Source organism: Triturus cristatus, chromosome 4_2 (assembly GCF_964204655.1).
Source record: "Triturus cristatus chromosome 4_2, aTriCri1.1, whole genome shotgun sequence".
Lineage (NCBI taxonomy): Eukaryota > Metazoa > Chordata > Amphibia > Caudata > Salamandridae > Triturus > Triturus cristatus.
This window is the reverse complement of record NC_140586.1, coordinates 470,683,347-470,706,268: the sequence shown is the minus strand read 5'-3', so window position 1 is coordinate 470,706,268 and position 22,922 is coordinate 470,683,347. Positions and strand designations below refer to the sequence as shown.

The 22,922-nt window shown below is 44.5% G+C and overlaps 1 protein-coding gene across 1 annotated transcript in view; it reads left to right on the top strand.

The window, feature by feature from the left end:
• Nucleotides 1–22,922, top strand: part of LOC146834565 (interferon-induced protein 44-like) — a 519,193-nt gene that overhangs the window by 184,841 nt on the left and 311,430 nt on the right. The window contains exons 2-3 of the mRNA XM_085601972.1: nt 12,013–12,515; nt 12,604–12,655. Coding sequence (XP_085458098.1) covers nt 12,023–12,515; nt 12,604–12,655 — 545 coding nt within the window. The 5' untranslated portion in view covers nt 12,013–12,022. The remainder of the gene's footprint in view (nt 1–12,012; nt 12,516–12,603; nt 12,656–22,922) is intronic.

Genomic DNA, 22,922 nt, shown 5'->3' with positions numbered 1-22,922 from the left:
ATAAGTAATTTGTGCAGTGCTCCCACTTTGTACTTTCAGTTCAAACAAAGCTGCAGGTTCAGCTTCCGCCCATCTATACAGTTCTTTTTCTATATTTTCGGGGGAAGGTGGAGGGGAGAACAAGAAACACTTTTCCACGGCATTTCATTTTGCTTTTTGGCAGGGCCTATTGCCAGATCTACAAATCTGCTTGTGGTCATATTCTGCTTAGACCTTAGTATGAGGCCCAATTAGCATTCATTAGTGGCCCTAGCTGTCTCAATGTCTGTTGTTTGTTCGCTGTCCAATATTTAACAAGTGAAATGTAAAGCCAGAACATGTTTTCAGTTCCAGCACTTCCTTCTTCCACTTCCTTTCTGGCAGCTATGCGTGCCAGAACTTTCTGCACCACAGGTTTCTATTGGCTTCCTACCAACCCCTCCCCCAAACACTATGCGGCTCCACCTAGGAGGTGGCATTTCCTTTTATCTGTCAATTGGAAAAATATTTAAATCATCCAAGGCTTTCTTGTAAGCAACAGTCAGTTTACAGAGAGCAGTGCTACCAGGTCAGACGCAAATAAATATTGGCCCAGATGTACTAAACACTGGTCGCAAAAAATTGTTCACAATTGACGACTTGTATTTTTGCACCCACTGTGGTATTTTGCAAACTGACCTATGGTCTCATAGTTCAGTTTGTGAAATACTGAATCATAGTGGGTGACAGATCGACCTACCTCATGAATATTAATGAACCACAACACTTCTATCAAAGGGATGGTGGCCTGCTAGGATCAGCAGACCACCATGTCTGTGTTAGATTTTACATAAAGCAATCAATTTTTTTTTAAAGCAGCTCATTTTTCTTAAAGAAAACTGAATTTGTACATTAATTAAATCTTTAACAAACTTTAAGAAACATGTACCACTGTCTAATCTTAGAAATGTTTTTGGTTGACATTCACAAAGGGGAAGGGCTCCCTTGGGAGCCTTCCCATTTGGAAATAGGTTGCCACTGCCTTTTAGTTGTTGGTAAACTAATATTGTTTGGCGACTGGATTTTGGTTGCAAAACATTAAGGCAAAAAATTAAGGCATCCTAATCGTTATTCAGAAGAGACACCCCAAATATGTCCCTTCCAAATGCCAATTCAGTATGGAGTTGCAAACCCAAATTTTGATTTGGTAACGTGTAATAGAATAGCAATTTGAATTTGGTACATACCAAAAGGTCATTTTGGTATGCAAATGGCCCAATTTTGCAAATTGAACTCTTTGCGACTGCAAAATGCCTTGGTACATCTGGCCCATAAGTCTAAAGTATTCTGCAGCACACCAGCCATAATTAAGTGAAAACACAGCACAAGAAACAATCGCGATTTAGAAAAATAGAGTAAAATAAAATAAATAAAATGTGACCAAAACAACAAACATCTAATCAGTAAAACATGAGATTTCAGTTTAAAAAATGTAGGTAAGTATAGCACCTAAAAACAAAAAACGATAGAGCACGGGCCGGATACAGAGACCAGTTTAGTCCTGCTCAAAAAGTTACCTACTCAAAGTTTGGCTTGAAGAGTCTAGTTCTCAGGATAGGAGGCTGCATGGAGCAGGGAGAGTGTTGTGGATAGTCGCTGCTGTACCGCAAAGAGCAGTCCAGGTGTTGCGGATGGATTACGCTGTAGCGCAAAGAGTTGGTTGGGCATCGCTGGCGATCGTTGCTGGAGCTTCGCATTGTCGGTCACCACAGACTGTATATGCTTTAGCATAAAGTGCAGAGCTCGCGTTGCAGATTGTCGCTGGCAGTAGCTGTAGTGCGAAGAGTCAAATTCACCAAAGCTTCGCTTAGGCGGTTGTCACGGGTGGCAAGATCTCAGTGCTAACAGGCCCATTGGCGGTCACAAAGTGCCCAAAATTACAGGATTTTGCACTTTTTTTTCCAGAGTACACTCTGATTCCAGCAAAGGGGAGGAACCTCTTGGAGACCAGGGACTCACTATAGCAGAGGCCAGCAGGGTGCAGGCATGTCCACTTGTTCACTGGGAAACTGCAGGTAGGCCTTTGGAGTTTGTTGTGTCCCCTTTATCTCAGAACAGGTGGTCAGTCAGCCGACACTTGAAGTAACTTTGGTTAGTCATAGTTTCGAAGAGATGGTCCTCTCTCCTTCAAGCAGCAGGGCAGTCCACTCGAAGACAAGGCAGGCCTCAAGCAGCAGGTCAGTCCTCTGGTAGCAGCAGGACACTCCTCTGAGAAACAAGGGCAGTCCTCTGAAGTACAAGGTAACCCTTCGGAAGCCTTCTACTCAAGGAGTGCTCTGAATAGTGGCTCTGAAAATCCAATGGTTATACCTGATGCCAGCTTTTGAACTGGGGGAAACCTTGGTCTACCCACACATCTAGCTCTTTTAATTTTTTCCCTTCCCCTGCCAGGCTACAAGGAGTCAAGGGGGACAAAGACTGGTGTCAGTTTCATTGTGAGTGTGCTAGATGTAGACCTTTGAAATGAGAGCAGGGCAGGGAACAGCTTGAGCCTCCCATCCTGGCTGATGGCTCATCCTTCCAGCAGCATCTAGTCCCCCTGTGTGTCACTGTCTGGGAGGAATATGCAAAGGCCAACTGCCAACTACACCCAGTCATTTGACCTAGGACACAGGCTGCAGGCACCAGATGGTTAGGACAAGATAATGGCAACTTTCTAAAATAGGCAATTTCAGATTTGTGACAAAGTCTAACTTTACCATTAAAGAGGGGTTTAAATTACAATTCATGGGAGTGTACAAATGACATTCCTACCTGCTCTCAATCAAAAGTTATCACTTGTTAAATGCAATAAGGTAACCCAATGTTCTTCCAATGAGAGAGATAGGCCTTACAATAGTTAAAAACAAATGTAGGTTTTTTTTCACTACCGGGAGACGTAAAACTTGAAAGTACATGTCCAACCTGTTGATTACATAGCACCCTTCACTATGGGCTACTGGGCTATCTAGGGCCTACCTTAAGGGTGACTTATATGTATTGAAAAGGAAAGTTTAGGCATGACGAAAGGTTGATTTCGCCAGGTCAAAATGGCAGTTTAAAACTTCACTAAATTTTGTGGTTGAAGGCCTGAGACATATTTTAAAAGGCTATTTTAGTGTGTGGAACAGCAAGTGCCACAGGTCCACGATTCACATTTACTGGCCCCTGGTACATATATTACAACTTTACAAGGGACTTATAAATACAATAAATGTGCCATTTGGGTGTAGAGCAGAAGCACTTAAGCACTGGGTAACAGTGCTAAAGCGTGGTGAGTCCTTAGGCCAAAAAGAAAATCAATTATAATTTAATCTAAGCTAATTAACTTCATATTTTAACAGTGGGTCAAATTAAATTTTTAATACCAGTCCCAACATACTTGGTTGTTTGGTGTCAAGTGCTTGAAAAAGGGATTGGGTGCTTATAGAGATTTTGTGAAGAGACCTTTAATAAGTTTTAGCTTTTGCAAAATATATTTTTGAAGTCTATATTTCCACATAGTTCCTATTGGACCTGGCCCTCTGTGCAGGGTCACCTCCAAATGTGTTGCCTTCCTCCTCCTACTTTTTGCTGAATTAATGTTTGTTGGCCTTAGGACTCTGTGCTCTTTGCCACTGCTAATTAGGGCTAAAATGCTTGTGCTATCTCCTTAAAACCTGGTAACATTGGCTTATACCCAATTCCCATATTTAATTTACTTAGAAGTCCCTAGTAAAGTGGCACTATATGTACCCAGGGCCTGTACTTTAAATTCTACTAGTGTGTCTACAGCACTGATTGTGCCACCAACTTTTAGAAGCTCCTTAAACATGTCTCAGGATAGCCATTGCAGAGCCTGTTTTTGCAGTTTTAAACAACTATTTCGACTTGTTAAAATAAATCTGTTGCCAGGCCCAAACCGTCCTTTTTAATACATATAAGTCACCCAAGGTAGACCCTGGACAGCCCAGAGGACAGGGTGCAATATATTCCAAAAGTAGGACATGTATTTTTAAGTTTTAAATGGCATGGTAGTGAAAAACTCAGAAATGTGTTTATCACTACTACAAGGCCTATTTTTCCCATAGGATAATATTGGGGTTGCCTTATTACATTTTGTAATTTCCAAATGGGAGGAGATAATTGGTTCATGTTTTGTGTCTCTGTAAAGCTAATTTAAAATCCTAACTTATGGTGAAGTCAGATTTTAAATCTCAGTACTTAAAATACCACTTTTAGAAAGTTGCAAACACAACAAGATGATGGACAGAGTGTGAAAGCTTTTCAGCCACTCAACCCCAGTCAAGAGATCTGGGTTGAATCCATCGTTTATTTGCTCATTGTGCCGCCCTAGTTTGAACCTAGCCATATGCAAATCAGTCTTGACCCTTCTCCTCATGGGAAGAGTCCAGTCTGACCTGCCAGGCCAGGTCCTGGGACCGGTTTCGGGGTATCACTCCTCATCAGCCAGGCTAGCTTGAATCCAGTGGCACAGTGAGCAAAGCATCCACATCTGGGCATACCCTTGGCCACTGAGGGTTAACATAGCAAACACAACAAGATGATGGACGGAGTGTTGACGCTTTCAACCCACAGCAGAAGCAAACATATTGGGATCGGTTTTGGGATATCACCCCTCATCAGCCAGGATAGCTTAAATCCTGCACCTAGACTCTCTCATCTGTGAGTCGACCCTTCAAGTGGTTCCACCCCAGTCCTGGGCCCTTAGAAGTAGGCTTAAGGCCTACCAGCAAAACCAATTCATCTCCTCTGCAGCGTGGTGCAACCCTCGCAGAACCAACGCATCCCTACTGCTGTGTTGATTGGACCTGTTGCAAAGACAAACTTTGCTGCTGCAACCCACAAAACCACTGTGTAACACATCCTCGACTCAAGTCTTGGAATCCCTTGTTGACGGCAGCCTTGACTACGACGCCTGACTCCACATCGTAGCCTTGCAGCTCTTCGGAACCGATGCATCACCCCAACTTCACACCACATCCTCAACACCAGCCTAAGCATCGCCAGCCCTGTCAACAGGATCCTTGACGGCTCCGCACTCCTTCGCATCACGGAACAGATGCATCGCTTTGGCTGCGCAACGCATCTTCGACGCAGATCCACTCAATACTCTGCAAACCAGGATTGAAGGTACTTTGTTCAGTGGGCCCTGTAGCAAGCCTGTGTATTTTTGTGGTCGGCCTGGACTTGTGACTTTGTCCCGGTCCGACATGGCCAGATAGTCACAGTTGGCGATTTATGCCTTTTGGCGCTATTTTCCCTAAACACTTTAAAATTCAATATCTCTGGTTCTGCTGATGCATTTTTGTTGTTTTGGTCTTCTTTTATTTATTAACCTAGGCTTTATTTTTCTAACCTGGTATGGGATCTTTTGTGTCATGTTTTCACTCTTTTACTGTTCGAAGTGTTGCCAAATACTTTAAACAGTGCCTCTAAGTTGAACCTGACTGCTCTCTGCCAAGCTACCAGGGGGTTGAGCAAGGATTGTGCTTGCCGCTTGACCAGGTCTCACACCCCAGTAAACCAGTAGAAAGTTTCTTACAGTTCCTTGACCCAGTCCCTAATTCATTACAATTAATCACAAAAAAGATACGGCCTTTATGAAAAAATAAGGCTCTGGGGTTCTAATTGTTCCATTGCAATGCAATGCATGCCCAATGCATGCCCAAAAAGCTAGTTAAATTGGTTGAGTACCTTGGTTTATACTTGTGGGCCGTGTGCTCGAAACCAAGTCTGTAAAAAGAATACTATAAGGGTGGGTAATAACCCCAATTATTGATGCACCTAGTAACAATTTAGTTAATACGTGTCACCATATGAATGACCATATTGCTATAGTATCTACAAGAAGAAAATATGCTTATTGTAGTGCTTCTTTGTTTGGACCTTTGTATCTGAACTGCCCCAAGGTCAGGTTTCACTAAACCTTGCTGTGACAAAATGCCTTAAATCCCCAATTCCCCAAAAAATCAGAGATGGCTGTTTAATTAATCCTTGAACACTGTTGGTAGAATATGAGTTACTTTGTTGGTGTTGCCTCAGCCTAATCATTGTGAGTGGCTCTGTCACAAGCAGAAGTATACCAGTGGCTCTTAACTAGTCGTCCGGGTTCCCGCTACGCCTACCCAGGGGGTCTGCAACTGCTTAGAAAATGTATCAATATTTTCAGATTGATTAAGTTTATGTAGATAAAGGAGCAACATATCAAACTGAAAATGGCAAAATGTTCTGTAAATGTGAAGGAATTTTTAAATTGAATGCTAGAAAATTAAGTTAGTATCCTCAGATTCCTTTAAGAGAGGAGCTCAAGTGCATCAAACAGAATATAGTATGGAAGATAGGTGGCCTCATCTGAGATTAGAAAAGCTAAAGCCTTGCCATTAAAATTAACATTTTGATTTCTTTATATTTGTCTGTGGATTAATTAGAATATTTTTAATTTGTGTATATGTTTGATAACTGCTTGTTTTTGTGTTTTGTTTTGTGGTTCACATCATCAAAATTTCTTAGGCTGGTATTCCCTGATTCCAATAATGACTCATTGGGATTCCTGGATTTCAAAAATGATTCAGTGGGTTTCCCTGAAGGTTAAGAAACACCGCCTTCTATTATACATTTTTTCACCTTTTGCTAAATAGTATAAGTGTTAACCCCTTCCGTGCCGAGGACGTAATGGTTATGTCCTCGGCAGCGGTGCTGCTGTGCCAGGGACGTAACCATTACGTCCTCGGCACAGCAGTAAGAAATCCCTCTGCCCCTCTGCTGTGAACAGCAGAGTGATTTCTTTTTAGGTCTCGCCTGACCCAGCGCATGCGCTGGTCTGGCGAGACTTATTGAGAGGGCTCCAAAAAGTGCCACCAGGCCAGCCTAGAGCTACAGTGCATGTGCGCGGGCGCGCGCGCCGCACTTTACCGCGATTGCTTTCACTTTCCGGCCGCACGACCGCTTTGATGTTTCATCGTGATCGCGATCACTTTCACTTTCGCGGCCCAACGGCCGCTTGGCATAGCCAATAGGTCTCGCTTTTGGAACCTTATAAGTATTTAGTTATGCAACTGTTGCATGGCTAAACACTTATAAGGTCCCAAAGGCGAGACCTATTGGCTATGCCAATGCTTGTTTTTCATTGAGCCTCGGGAGCTGGGGAAGAAGCAGTGTAGTGATGATGACATGGCGCACCAATGTCATTACACTGAAATGGAAACTGAAATGAGCCGATTGGCTCAATTCAGTTTTATTGCCTAAATGCTCAGGGAGCTATCTCAGCCCCCGAGCACGTAGGAAAAGAGGAGAGGTATCATTAGAAAGGGGACAATCTCCCCTTTCCAATGGTACCTACCCTTCCCTAGTCGATACCTGCTTGGGGATTGCAGCAGAATGTCGATCCCAAGTAGGGATCCACCCACTAGACACCAGCCATGCTCCTCCCATTAAATTTAGGAACATTTCAGTCTTGGTGCCCGGGGGGGGGGGCAGAATGCACACTAGACACCAGGGGGTTTTTTTGTGCACATTTATGGGTGGGGGCTGCCCTAAATGGGCATTATTATGCCCCCACCCCACTAAAATATTGGCACAGTCTTTCTGCCTCCCACGGGCGCAGATGATGACTGTAGCTGCCAATCGGGGGGGGGGGGGTGAGGGGATTCAGAAAGCACACAAGACACCAGGGATTTGCTTTATGCGCACATTTAGGGGTGGGGGGCGCCCTAAAAGAGCATTATAATGCCCCCACCCCTCTGCAAATTTGGCACAGTCTTTCTGCCCCCCTACTCCCCGAGTAACAGCTAGAGGCAATAGCCCCCAGTCTGCCTGTCCAGGGTGGGGGGGGGGGCAGTAAGCACACTAGACACCAGGGATTATTTTGTGTGTGCAAACATAGGGTTAGGGGCTGCCTATATTATATGCACATATGTTCCTCCCGAAGGGGCAGAAAGCACACTAGACTCCAGGGATTTTTTTTTCTATCTAAAAGATGGGTGGGGGCTGCCCAGAATGGCCATGCAAATGCCCCCAATCCCCAAACAAAAGAGGGAATGTCTTTCTGCGCTCCTTGAGGGGGCAGATGGGGGTTATTACCCCCGATCTGCCACCGGAGGGCAGAAAGCACACTAGACACTAGGGATTTTTTTGATAAAAGAGAGGTGTGGGCTGCCCATATTTGCTGATGCAAATGCCTCATCCCCCCAAAATGTGCCTGTCTTTCTGACCCCCTGGGGGGCAGATAGCCCACTAGGCACCAGTGATGTGTTTATAGGCATGTCAGAAAGCGGCCCCTTAGGCAAGAGTTGCTCCCCTTTTTGTGCGAACATATTCACACAAGTGAGGTATCATTTTTATCAGGAGACTGAGAGGCACGCTGGGTGGTTGGAAATTGGTGCCGGCACGGTGATCTCACAATTTTGCCACGCAGAAATGTGAGGAAAATTTGACTTTTTAGCTAAATTTGAGGTTTGCTTTGGATTCTGGATAAGAAAACGTTGGTAGATTCATGCAAACCACAAATCCCTGGACTCCCCCGGGTGTCTAGTTTTCAGAAAGGTCTGGGTTTAGCAGGTTTCCCTAGATGGAATTTTACTCAGGGGAGGGGAGCATTGGGGGGTAGGAAATTTGTGCCAGCGCTGCAATTCCCCCCTCCCCCCCAGAAATGTGAGAAAAATTTGAATTTTTAGCAAATTTTGAGGTTTACAGGGGATTCTGTGGCAGAAAACGTTGGGGGATCCATGCAAGCCACACATCCTTGACTCCGCCAGGTGTCTAGTTTTAAAAATGTCTGGGTTTGGTAGGTTTCCCTACATGACCGCCGATCCTGGGGCCAGAAACGCAGGTGACCCCCTAGCAAAACCAGGTTGTTTTGTGATTGATTTGATGCCTCCACAATATATTTTGGGCCATTTCCTGTCACATGCACTAGACCTACCCACACAAGTGAGGTACCATTTTTATCCGAAGACTTGGGGGGGGACGCTGGGTAGTGGGTAATTTGTGCTAACCTGATGATTCCACAATTCTCCCACACACAAATGTGAGACAAATGTGATTTATTTAGCCAAATTTGAGGTTTGCTGGGGATTCTGGGTAGGAAAATGTAGGGGAATCCACGCAAGTCACACATCCTTGGACTCCCCCGGGTATCTAGGTTTCAGAAATGTCTGGGTTTGGTTAATTTCCCTTTATGGCCGCCGAGCCCTTGGCCAAAAACGCAGGGGACCCCTTGCAAAACCAGGTCCTTTTGTGAATTATCATTTTTGATGCCGCCACAATACATTTTGGGCCATTTCCTGTAGCGAGCACTAGGTCTGCCCACACATGTGAGGTACTATTTTTATCAGTAGACTTGGAGGAATGCTGGGTGGGTGGAACTTTGTGGCTCCCCATAGATTTCAGTACTTTCCATTACAGAAATGTAAGGAAAATGTGTTTTTTGACAAAGTGTGAGGTTTGCAAGGGATTCTGGGTAACAGAACTTTGTGAGAGCCACACAAATCACCCCATCCTGGATTCTCCTGGGTGTCTAGTTTTGAAAAATGTATAGGTTTGCTAGGTTTTGCTGGCTGTTGGCTGAGCTAGGGTCCTAAACCCACAGTTAGGCACATTGCAAAAAAGGGTCAGTTTTCACTGGAAAAATGTGATGTGTCCATGTTGCGTTTTCATCCGTTTCTTGTCGTGGGCACTAGGCCTACCCACACAAGTGAGGTACTGTTTTTATTTGGTGACTTTGCAAAAGGCCTGGTGGGTGAAAGTTTGTGGCTCCCCGCAGATTCCAGAACTTTCCATCACAGAAATGTGAGGAAAATGTGATTTTTTTTTACTAAGTTTGATATTTGCATTGGATTCTGGGTAACAGAACCTGGTGAGAGCCACACAAGTCACCCCTTCCTGGATTCCCCATGGTGTCTAGCTTTCAAAAATGTATAGGTTTGGTAGGTTTCGCTAGGTGCCAGTTGATCTAGGGCTTAAAATCCACAGCAAGGCACATTGCAAAAAAAGGGTCAGTTTTCACTGTTCACGTTGGGTTTTGGGCTGTTTCCTGTTGTGAGCACTAGGCCTACCCACACAAGTTAGGTACCATTTTTATCTGGAGACTTTGGAGAGTGCTAGGAGGGTGGACGTTTGTGACTCCTCGCAGATTCCAGAACTTTCCATCACAGAAATGTGAGGAAAATGTCGATTTTTTGACAAAGTTTGAGGTTTGTAAAGGATTCTGGGTACCACGACCCCATCCTGGATTCCCCTGGATGTCTAGTTTTCAAAAATGTATAGGTTTTCTAGGTTTTGCTAGGTGCTGACTGAGCTAGGGTCCTAAATCCACAGCTAGGAACAAAGGGTCTGTTTTCACTGGAAAAATTTGATGTGTTCGCATTGCGAGTTGGGACGTTTCCAGTTGCAGGCACTAGGCCTACCCACACAATTGAGGTAGCATTTTTATCGGGAGACTTAGAGGAACACAGAATAGTAGAACAAGTGTTATTACCAATTGACTTACTTTGCATTTCTGTCTTCCAAATTTAAGACAATTTGTAAAAATGTCCTCGAATTCACATGCTTGTATGGGTACCCACAATTTTGGAGATGTGCAAATAACCACTGCTTCTAAACTCTATATTTTGTTCCCATTTCAGAAATATTTAGTTTTGCTTGGTACCTATTTTTCACTCTTTATATTTTACCAAATGAATTGCTAAATACCCGGTACACAATGAAAAACCATTGCAAGACGCAGCTCAGTTATTGGCTCTGGGTTCCTCGGGTTCTTGGTGAACCTACCAGTCCTATATATCCCCACAACCAGAAGGGTCCAGCGGACGTAACGGTTATATTGCTTTCAAATATCTTTCATACTTAGAAGAAGTTACAGGTGAACATTTTCAACTGTTAGTTTCTATAAAAGAAACATGAAAGATCTACACAAATGACGCCTTGCTGAATTCTGAATTTTGTCTACTTTTCAGAAATGTATAGCATTCCGGGATCTATTATTGATTTCACACCCATTTCTACCACTAACTGGAAGGCGGTTGAAAGCAGAAAAAAAGGAAAAATAGGCTGTGTCCCAGTAAAAATACAAAACTGTGTAGAAAATGTTTGTTTTTTTACAAACGTTCTGCTGTTTCTGAAAGCTGGAAGGATGGTGATTTTAGCACCACAAACTCTGTGTTAATACCCTTTACAGAGGAAAAAACAGACACTGTCTTCTGCAGCACATTTTTCCAATTTTTGCCCCAAAAAACTAAATGTATCTCTATTTTGCCTAATTTCTCGGTGCCCTCCAGGGGAATCCAGAACCCCTGGGTACCTTTAGAATCCTCTAGATATTGGAAGAAAAAGACACAAATTTGGCGTGGATACCTTAAGTGGACAAAAAGTTATGGGGGCCTAAGCACAAACTACCCCAAATAGCCAAAAAAAGCGTGGCATGGGGGGGGGGGGGTGGCGGGAATAAGGCCTGGCAGCAAAGGGGTTAAAGAAGGCTACAAATTTCAACAGTAGGCAGTTTTTCTCACCCAGGTTCAGAGTGCAGCCTCTGTTATTTTGCAACCCGAGTGATTTCTCTTGTTTCTGCTGGTCACATAAGGGGAGACCCCAAAACTGCAGGTAGACTGTTAACATTAGCTGATAAATCTGAAAGTAGTACATTTGATGCCGACTAGTTTAACTGTTCACAAAGGTAAAGAAATAAATGAGCTAAATCTAGCAGGCTTTTGCTTTTGTATGCCCCTTCATTCACTTAAGAGAGGTCTGACTTCTGTCATCTAGAATTCTTTGAAAATGCCCCAGACCGGGAATGCCAAGAGGAAAAGTTAGGTGTTTTGTGACATAATTGGGCGAAATTTGTATCGCATCTATCTAGGTGTCATAAAATGAACTGTTTATTTTACATATGTCTTGTACAAGAATTATATAGGCATGTAGCATGTTAATCGGGATGGGTTTTAATTCACTGCTAATTTAAATGAAGCTTCACTTTAATATACATTTTATTAATACATTTGTTTTTTTCTGTTCCTTTAGATCCAAAAGAATGCCTGAAGTCCGGTCAAGGTTAAGAAAAGATGTTGAAAAACAACTCTGCCAGCTCTTGGGAAGTGCTCGCTTGTGCCTTGTGTACAAGGGAAGTGAGCACGGGGTCACTCCTCAAGCATTTCATAATAAATGTGACGCACAGGGATCTACTTTAGTGGTTGGGTATAATAATTCAGGGTATATTTTTGGAGGGTTTTCAAGTGAAGGTTTCAGGTCAAGACAGGTGTTTGTAAAAGATGATAACGCCTTTCTCTTCGGAATTAACACAAAGGATGACCTCCCTCACCCTATGAAAATTCCTGTTAAGAACTCAGGTGCTGCACTTTATGACCTGTCACAGTATGGACCCACCTTTGGAAATGTATCATTGCAATTTCTTGCTAACGGTTTACAAGTTGCCTCAAATGCTACAAATGATTACGAATTTAAAACTATTGACCTATTTGGAGATGACAGAACCTTGGTTGATATTGAAGTATATCGTGTAGAAGGTTCGTATTCAATTTGAGACAATTTATACATTATTTCGTTATTTATATTCCTCCAAGTTATTCTTTGTCTCTGATCCTGATTCCATAGGTGTTGGTGATAATATGGATTCCCCATGGAGGAAGATTTCATGGGCGGTGGAGTAAGTTTTATTTATGAATAATTAAATGGAGACAAATGTCAAGAATTTTTACAAAATGAAACTAGCCTAATCTATGAATCTTCGTTTCCTCACAATGTCCAACTCTAAATCCATCAATACGCTGTATTGTAGGAAACCAGAATATTAAAGCTGAGGGAGATATGGCCCTCTGTCACTGAGCTCCCACACTGTCAAAACAGTCTATCACCCGAAAGTAAAGGCAGGTTTCTTTGAGGAATGCACTTGGTAGCTTGGCATAAGCAAGGCCTTCATCCGAAAAACAAGTGCATGTATTACATGTACAGCATCATCAAAAGAATATTACAGTAAATCAAAAGTCAATATGCCCAAAAAAATTTAAAAAACTGTTTTAGGATTAAAAAGGCACAAAAAGTATATTTAATGTGGGGATCAGGAGGTATTATAGAAGTAAACTGTGATGCTTGTGTTATCAAAATACTTTCTTCAGAAGCACAAATGTAACCGTTTGACTGACTTGGGCTCTGGTTTGAGCTCTCTCCTGACTTCCAGGATTGTCACAGCTGATGTAGGTACGCACTGTGCATTAGTATGTTGGTTTATCTGAAGGCGCCAACTACCCAAACTGAGGTGAGTTAATAGCACCACAACACTTAGGGAGGGCCATGGTGAGTCCCATCGCAAAGTCCATATAGCAAGTTACCCATCACTCGACCTGAGGGAGTATGGCCAGAGCACATTGATGCTAAGAGTAGAGAGGAGGGATACTACATGAGGGTCATTGATAAGTAGTCTGACTGTGATTTTCTTTCCTCAATGCCTCATACCTAGCTTTGAGCACTTATCTCTTAAACCCTACCAAAGATTGTAACAGAAGGTGATCTGTGGTCGGGTGTGGGGCTCAGCGTTTCTTGCACTTGCTGCCTGCCCATGATTCTGTGTTATAATTTGATGTAATTCAAAATATGTTTCAGTTTGGTATGCAGTTATTCTATTCAGTCTTATACACCTCGGTATCCTGAGTAGCTGTGTGCCCCAGGCCAGTGAGTCTTTACATCATGACATATGGGAGGTGGCAGTGCTTCATGGTGCAGCTCTGTATGGTGACATGGGACAAGCCAATAATTTTAAAAATGAAGGTCCAGTTTATGTAAAAGACACTTTGAGACAGCATTCACAAGGTTATTCACCCAAGAAGGAGGAGCACAGCAAAACAAATGGCCTTCCACAGCTGCATCAAATGATAGATTCCTCTTCAAAGTTCAACTTCTGCATCACACATTCTGAAGACATGCTCACAGTACACCACAGCCTTCCCTCAAGCACTATATCAGATGAAATAACACCTATACATAGATTCACACACACACTCACCTACAACAAAGTAAAACACATAACATAACTACATATTACACAGTGATGCGGTTAATTGCCAGAATGCGGTGTTGAAGGGGCTGGTGCCCTGAATTGGGAATTTCCATCATGCTCTCCAATTAGCACAATTCATGCCAACCTGTACCTTTGAACCACAACCTACTAATCCCTTCAGTGAAACCCAGTCAAGGTGCTTACTAACCATCCAAGTCACTGATCAGAAAGGTGAAGCGAAGGAGCATGCATTCATTAGCAACCAGTAGAAAAGCCTAACAGGCTCCAGCAAGAAGCATTACTAAGACCACATAGAGTTACCTCCACCTATTACCCCATCTCCCAAAACCTCTCATTTTGCCAGGAAAAGTCTCAAGACTAACTAGGAAGATCATGAACAATGTTCCTGATTTCTTCCTTATAATATCCCTATATTGCATAACTGTTGATCACGGTTTGCCTACAGTTAAGTGTATCACGGTTTACCTTCAGTTATATTTCCCGCTGTCCAGTGAACATTAATTGTTCACCATTTGTTATCGACCGATTTTGTTTACAGTGTCACTTTACTGCTTTTCTGGATCCCTTGATTGCCCTCTTCCCCTTCATGAGAGACATCTAAAGCATTTCCTTGTGACCTGTTATCCCCCATTCTGCCCAGTGGAAATGCCTCCACCCTCACCCCCAAATAATTTTACACACCATCATGACGCCTCAAAAATCTTTAACAAAATACACTGGAGAGTTTTAATTTCTGTACAAGTTCTGTTCATGATTTGAAATTGTCCTCTGACCAATGAGTAGAAAGCTGAATGGAATTGCCTGTTATATGTTGCACACTGTTTATATACCCCTTAACTTTCGTATTATCTCTTGCATGTTTCCCTTTGGTTGTATACTTCCCGTTTGCTCCCTATCCCTCTCAGTTACAGAGCTTCAGCAGTGCTTCAACAGGTTCTTTACCTCATCTGAAAATTGGTTGCCATTTTACAGTGACTGTAATTGTTACACAGCTACCTGTTGCGGAACATTGCCTGCCTGCCCAGTTAAGATCCCGCGTTTCACATGCACCAAAGGCTGGATGTATTCCTGATACATTCCGAATACACTTCTGTTCCATTGTCTTCACTTCCGGAACCCTCCCGAGGCACCAATCTACCAATCAGGGTTTTATATAGCGTGCTACTCACCCGTGAGGGTCTCAAGACGCTGGGGAAGGGGGAGCGACAGCTCCGGATCAGTTGAAGAGCCAGGTCTTGAGGTCCATCCTGAAAGTGTGCAGGGTCGGGGAGCGTCTGATGTTCACGGGGAGCTGGTTCTAGGTCTTGGCTCCGATGTGGGAGAAGGCTTTCCCACCTGTTCTGTTTCTGCGGATGCAGGGGATTTCTGCCAGGGCGAGGTCGGCGTATCGGAGGTTCCACTTGGGTGCGTGGAAGGATAATATTTTGTTGATGTATTTGGGTCCGATGTTGTTGAGTGATTTGTAGGCATGGGTGAGGAGTTTGAAGGTGACCCTCTTCTCGACGGGGAGCCAGTGGAGGTCCCGTAGGTGTTGGGTCATGTGTTTGTGGCGTGGTGTCCCGAGGATGAGTCTGGCTGCGGCGTTCTGGATGGTTTGGAGTTTGTGTAGGAGGGTTCTGTTGATACCGGTGTATAGGGCGTTGCCGTAGTCCAGTCTGCTGGTTATGAGTGCGTGGGTGACTAGTTCTGGGAAAACTTGCAATAGCTCTCCGCACCAACGGGTAATGTTGTGTGGTTTTATCTACAGCTTGAGGTCTTCCTTTGAATATGAGGTCACACATCCATATTAGAAACCACCTTGCTTGCTGATGTCAGTCACTTTTATGCTGCACCTCGTAATGCAACGCTGGAGCTCATTTCTTCATTTTTCCTTTATATTCTTTAAAATATATATTTGGTAAGGCATGGTAGGGCTAGTCACCTTTGAAAGTCTCAGGCTTCAAAAGAAGTGCACCTGCCTGAAAATAATGTTTATCTTGGAACATCATGACATATGTCTCTGGTGCCTAGTCTTCAAGAACAACTCTAGTTTGAGTGACAAGTGTGGCCTTATGCATTCCAAGGTGATCAGTGAGAAGAAACCCACATTTTTTATTGCTCAGGCCTGTAGCGCTGTTATTGTTCCCATTTGAGATCTCCTTCTACTGGTAGGTTCTCTACAACTGAGCAGTACAACGAAATGTCCTCCCAGAAGAACAATAAAATGCTTCACAAGCGGGAGTTCTCTTCTCCAGGGCATTGCCCCTCATCCGCAATCATGTTTGACAGTTGACTGCATCTCTCCAGCACTCTAGCCCTAAAATTGTCTCCTGAGACAGTGTTAATTGTGTAGAAGTTGAGACTGGAGTTTTAGCTACTGGTCTGTTTCATAGCATATGGCAGACTTTACTTAGGCCATACTCCATATCATCAACTCTATCTCACTCTAGTGCACCTTCTGGCCAAAGGAGCCTTCAGGTCACCAGCCAACCATGTTCTGAGCTGCCACAAGGCCACTTAGGTATTGGGGACATTGTGTGTTGCTCTGGTGAAGGCCTCAATGCCCACCACATGTCCAGCACTGACACTAGAGTCAACTTCTTCTGCCATTAGGACAATGTATTCTGACTAAAGCCAGAGAAATAGTTAAGGCTTCTTTTGTGCACGACCCTATGTACGAACCTCTGCCACGTGTTCCACAGCTCACCATGCTGGAAAACCATTTCTTTGCTCTGATTCTGATACATGCTGATGGCCACAATTGTGCCCTCCCCACTATAGACAATAATAGCGAGGCGAATAATCCCCTTCCTCTACTACAGTGATGGTAGCATGCACATTTATGTACATAATGCTAGATATCTGGGCACCCTTGTGTTGGACTGTCTTTCTATCCTCCTATTGAGGAGGTTGCTTTTCAAATTATGTAACATCTTCTTCTAATTGGGGGTTCCAACGTTAACTTCTTGTCTGAAATTCTGCAGGCTGCTTCTTCCTTTTTTAAGTCTGTTCTTCCATATAAGCCCCTCTCTGCTCCTGCTGTGATTCACCAAGTGGCTAGGTGCCATACGTCTGTGTTTGGGGACTGATGGTCCTCTTTTTCAACCCCTTACCTGAGATCGAGGTGATCAGTGTCCTAAGAAGATCCCCGGGTATTTCCCATCAGTCCTCTGGAACACGAGCCCACGCCATAGGGTAGAAGTTTTTATATTAAGGAAATCTATCCCTGTGCCTCTCTGATGTCAATTTCTTGCTGGTGTTCAAATTCTACCCACTTTGTAATATGGCTGTGTTATCAATGAATATCCTCCTGATTATACCTTGTCCCTTCTTGTAGCTGCTAAATGTTGGCCAGAATGAAGCAAAGCAGATTTTGCAATCTGGACTGAATATGCTGACTCTATTGCAAATCCATGGACTCGTCAGTTGCCATTTAGCAACACACCTGGTTGTATTCAATTGGTTTCTTCAGCTATATACATGTACAACTGATGGGCATGCCTTTGAGTGGATCTGGACTTTCAAAACAGGTGCTCTTCACATAAAGATACGCCATGAAGCGCTTACTGGGCATGGCTTCTCCAGCAAGCTAATTTGACCAAGTTTTCAGTGGGCAAATGATTTTCTAATTTTGCTGTAAATTAACAAGCCATTACTTCAACCCTCTAGATTGTGGTGCATCGATATGCACTTCCCTTTTTGGAAACTCCTCTCCAAATCACCCCTTCGGCTCCATCAGTCAATTGTGCTCAAATCCCTAAGGAGATGTGTCCCTTCTGAGCAAAGTAGCCATTGAGTGGTTCATGAGGTGGACGTAGACTGGGGATGTTACTCCTGCTACATTTGAGTCAAAAGAAGTAAATGCAGCTTTTAGCCCATGTTGGATCTCCAAGTACTGAACGCCTTCCTCTGCAGAGAGAAGATCAAGATGCTCTCTCTTCCAAGGATATGTAGATGTTGCTTGATCTGCAGGATCTGTGGGCTGTCCTGTTCCATTCAGGGATGACCTCCTCTCACAGTGGGGGAATAAGGCGGACCCCAAGGACCTCAAGAACTTCCGTCCTATCTCCCTGCTCCCGTTCCCGGTGAAAGCCACAGAGAAAATTGTCAACAGACAACTTACCCGATACCTCGACGACAACAACATCCTGGACCCATCCCAGTCCGGCTTCCGCAGCAACCACCGCACCGAAACCCCCCTCATCGCCGCCACCGACGACATCAGGACCCTGATGGACAAAGGAGAAACAGCTGCCCTCATCCTTCTGGACCTATCAGCCGCCTTCGACACGGTCTGCCACCGCACCCTTAGAGCACGCCTCCACGACGCCGGAATCCAAGAGAAGGCTCTGGCCTGGACCACATCCTTCCTCTCCGGCAGAACCCAGAGCGTCTGCCTCCCACCCTTCCGCTCCAAGACCACCGATATCATCTGCGGCGTTCCACAAGGATCCTCATTCAGCCCGACGTTGTTTGACACCCAGCTGATCATCTCCCTCACCAAAGAGCCCCTCACCGCCAAAGCCAACCTCCATAGGGAAATGAAGGCCGTCGCCGAGTGGATGAAGGACAGCAGGCTGAAGCTAAACTCTGACAAGACGGCGGTCCTCATCCTTGGCTCCACCCCCTCAGCCTGGGACGACTCCTGGTGGCCTACCTCCCTGGGAACAGCTCCAGCATCCACCGACCACGCACGCAACCTGGGGGTCATCCTCGACTCCACCCTCTCCATGACCAAGCAAGTCAACGCCGTCTCCGCATCCTGCTTCAACACCCTCCGAATGCTCCGCAGGATCTTCAAGTCGATCCCCTCCGAAACGAGAAAAACTGCCACCCAGGCCCTCGTCACCAGCAGGCTGGACTACGGAAATGCCCTCTACGCAGGAACAACAACCAAGCTCCTGAGACGGCTGCAACGCATCAAGAACGCCTCGGCACGACTGATCCTCAACATCCCCCTACGCAGCCACATCACCCCCCACCTGAGAGACCTACACTGGCTCCCCGTCAACAGGAGGATAACCTTCAATCTCCTCACCCATGCCCACAAAGCCATACACAACGCTGGACCAGCATACCTCAACAGACGACGCAGCCGCCGCTCAGCCAGCCTCGCCCTCGCCACAGTCCCCCGCATCCGTAAAACGACCGCCGGCGGCAGATCCTTCTCCCACCTCGCCGCCAATCCCTGGAACACCCTCCCCACTAGCCTACGACAGACCCAAGACCTACTGGCCTTCAGAAGACTTCTCAAGACCTGGCTCTTCGATCAGTAGCAGCCCCCCCAGCGCCTTGAGACCCTCACGGGTATGTAGTGCGCTTTACAAATTCCTTGATTGATTGAAGGTGCTCCACCTGTATAGTCTCAGCTTGCACTTTGATGCTTTGAGATTGATCAGGGAAAATTTAGTGCCTATGATCTACTTTCAGACATTGTGGATGCCTTTCTCACTGATATCCGTCACTCCCTAACATCTATTTCTTCCTTTCACTGGTTCTCCTTTGGGACTGAAGAGAGAGTTGGGTCTCTCAACTTAAGTTGTCTGATGTTTTACAAGTTTGCGCTTTTTTTTAGCTCAGCCAGGCATTGATTGGGTTTCTTTGAAAGGTTAGTTCTTTCATCGGTCTGCTTTTCTTTGTTCACCCACTGTGATGCAGTTTCTTGTATACACCTTTTCAGTTCTTTTATGTTCATCCTGGCTGAATGAGTGCTGAATTTGGTTCTCAGTTTTTTGACCGATTTGTCTTTAGAGCACAGACACAGCTGTTCTTTTACTTAGAACAGGTTTTCCTTTATTTCTGTTACCTCAGATCGATAAGTGGTTGAGCTGCAGGCCATTTCAGTTCAGCCTCCATTCATCTCATTCCGTATGGAGCAAGTTGGTGCTTTGGATAAGGTCATCCTTTCTTCCTAAGGTGATTATTCTGTTCCTTGTTAAACCCTGCAAATGTTTTTCATACCTTCCTATGAGCAAGCAAGACTGCATCATTTGGACCCTCATTGGGCTGTGCGTTTTTGCATTACAGAACTCAGGATCATGCTGTTGATGACTAGATCTGGTGGATTGGCATTGTGTGTGCTGTTCCCTAGGCAAGAAAAAAGCCATATTTTTGCATTCACACATTGTTCATGGTAAAAGACTTCTTCCTTGATATGATGCAGAGGCCTTGCCATTCTGAATATTTGTTGGGCTGCGATGTTTGCTTCAGTACACACCTTCACCAGGAACTACTGCCTTGATTCCTGTAAGAAAGTGCATGGTTGCCCCCACTTTTTTCTAAACTGCTGATGTACTTTGACTTAGTGTACCCTGGGTTCCTGCCAAACAGGTACCCAGGGCCTATGTTTTTTTCCTAAACTTCATTAAAAACAAAACCATGAACCTTGCCTCCTCAGACAAGAATCAACAAGAAGAAAAGAAAAAGAAGGATGAAGAACCTGTGCTGAACTAAGAAAAGGATGACGCCCACTGACTTGGCCCTGGCCCTACCGGTCTGTCCCCACCTCAGACCTGCTCCAGCGAAATCCCAGTGTGTCCTGCAGCCAGCATCCTCAGGAGCACGGAGGGCCTGCCCTGCCTCCCAAACCAAAGACTTTGCCTCCCGTGAGCACTGAATTTGCTCACCAACAGACTCTGGCCCCAGCCAAAACCGTGAGTCTGCACCACTCTGCACCCGACGCCTACGGCCCGAGTTAGAGTGGCCCAACAACATGAGGAGGTCTCCCCGGTGATCCTGACCTGAGAGCTGGTGATCTCTGACCTGCCTCGAATCTTCAAGTGAAGCCTGCAGCCTCTTTCTGGAGGATCCCTCCGACCGCGACCGGAGCTGGTAAAAAACCTGAACCCTAAAGACACCCCTGCACCTGACGTCCCACGGCCTTGGGTGGTCCAACCGACGTAGTCCCAGCATCCCCAGGCATCCCAACTTACCTCTCCAACTGGTGGTAAGAAGAACTTCGTCCCCGAGCCTGCAGTCTTTGTTGCAACCAGAGAATCCCCATTGAAATCAACAAGGCACCCAATGCCAAACCAGCACCCTGCCGCTCCTGCGCCGCTGCGGGTGTATTTTGGGTGCTAACTTAGATCCTCCTTTTCCCTGAGTATAACACCAGGAGCTTGGGTCCCACAACCTTGTGGCCTGCTCGTGAGCAGCCACCAACTAGAGGCCCCTATCCCCCATTGGATAACATTGGAACTCAACACTCTGCAGTTGGTTTTGTATGAGAACTTGAAAAACTACAAATAACTAAAAACTGCTTTACTTACCTTTTCTCCAGGAAATGTCCCAGTGTGATATCTAGGCATATCACACTGAGTAGATAAAGTAATCCATAAAGTAACCTGTGAAGTAATCAAAAGTAATCCAACAGTAATTTCAACTGTATTCAAAGTGTTTACAATCCTGCAACAAAATCATTTTTATTCAACTTGCTGGTATTGTTCAACTTGCTTTATAAAGTACCATTTACACATACCTGTGACAGGCTTGCTTGGTTCTAGAAAATAAATATAACTAAATGATATTTTCATACAAACAATTTGGTCTGAGTTCAATCAATCAATCAAATTAAACTTTATTCGGTTACACAAGGGCACCTATAAAAGGTACAAATCAACATATACATAAAATCAGGCATGTTAAAACACGACATAAAAAACAAACCCGCTCCAGGATATTTCACGTTATTAAAAGAAAGGGGACAGAAAGATCGGAATGTGCAAAACTACTAATTCTTGAGGAACAAACGTTCCTTAAAACATCGTAGAAAGAATAAAATAGGTCTGCTTTTCATTTTACTCCCTAAAGGGGACTTCTGCCAACATGCTATTATCTACCCAAAGAAACAACAACTCCCACGTTATACATCCATACAAGCCCTTGATTTCATTATCGATTTCAAATAACCCACGACAAAAAATATACAATCCTCATTCAGTAGTTGTAAATACAAGAGGGCTGGGCAAGCTTGTCTAAAATTCAGTTTCTTTATAATAGGGACCAGGAAATGTTTCCGTGGAACTAAATAAAATTTGCAGAAGAACATAAAGTGCAGCAAATCCTGTAGAGACTGGCCATCGCAGCCACAGGATGCTAACACTTGTCCTCTGTGACAGGCCTTGGGTCTAGCCACCAGAAGATGAAAGAGGTTTGTCCGGAACCTGGTTAAAAGAAACTTCTCATGTGTGGACAGGAACCCTAGGAGGTAAGGCTCAGTAAGTAGAGTTGTTTTGAGCATTAAAAACCTACGGACACTTACTTTCTTGAGTTCCTGCTCGTCCCTATCCAGTTTCTTTAATGATAGGTAGGCTACGTTACCTAGTTCCACATCCTTCTTAGTGATAGTTTCAGGTTTATAGAATAGCTCTACGCGACCTACCTCTTCCAGGCTTCTTTTAATATAATTAAGCCATGGAATTTGGAGTACTTTATCAAGTGTCAAGCAACTCTCATTATCGTGTGGGTGAGGTTTAACTCCTGATTCAACCAGCATTTTAACCAGAATACAAGAGGGCGTGAGGCCAGGGTGTCACTCAGGTACAGGACGCCCAAATCTACATGGGCCGCCAAACTAGAGAGGCTTTCGGGGGCACACAACAGGCGCTTAAGAAATTTGTTCTCTGCCACCTGTAACGAGTTCACTATAGTGTGACCCAAAATTTCACTCCCATTGGTCTGAGTTCAGTCTTTGAGTGTGTGACATCATTTGCTGCCTGAGTGTGTACTACAAATGCTTAACACTACCCTCTGATAAAGCCTTACTGCTTGCACACACTACCACAAATACAGAGTGAGGTGCTATCTACTTTTACCTCTGCCTACCTTTGGGGTTCCACTGGACGCTGTGCACTCTATACCTCATTTTGGTATAGTATATATCGAGCTAGCTTCCTACAATTCCTTACACTATATCGTCATT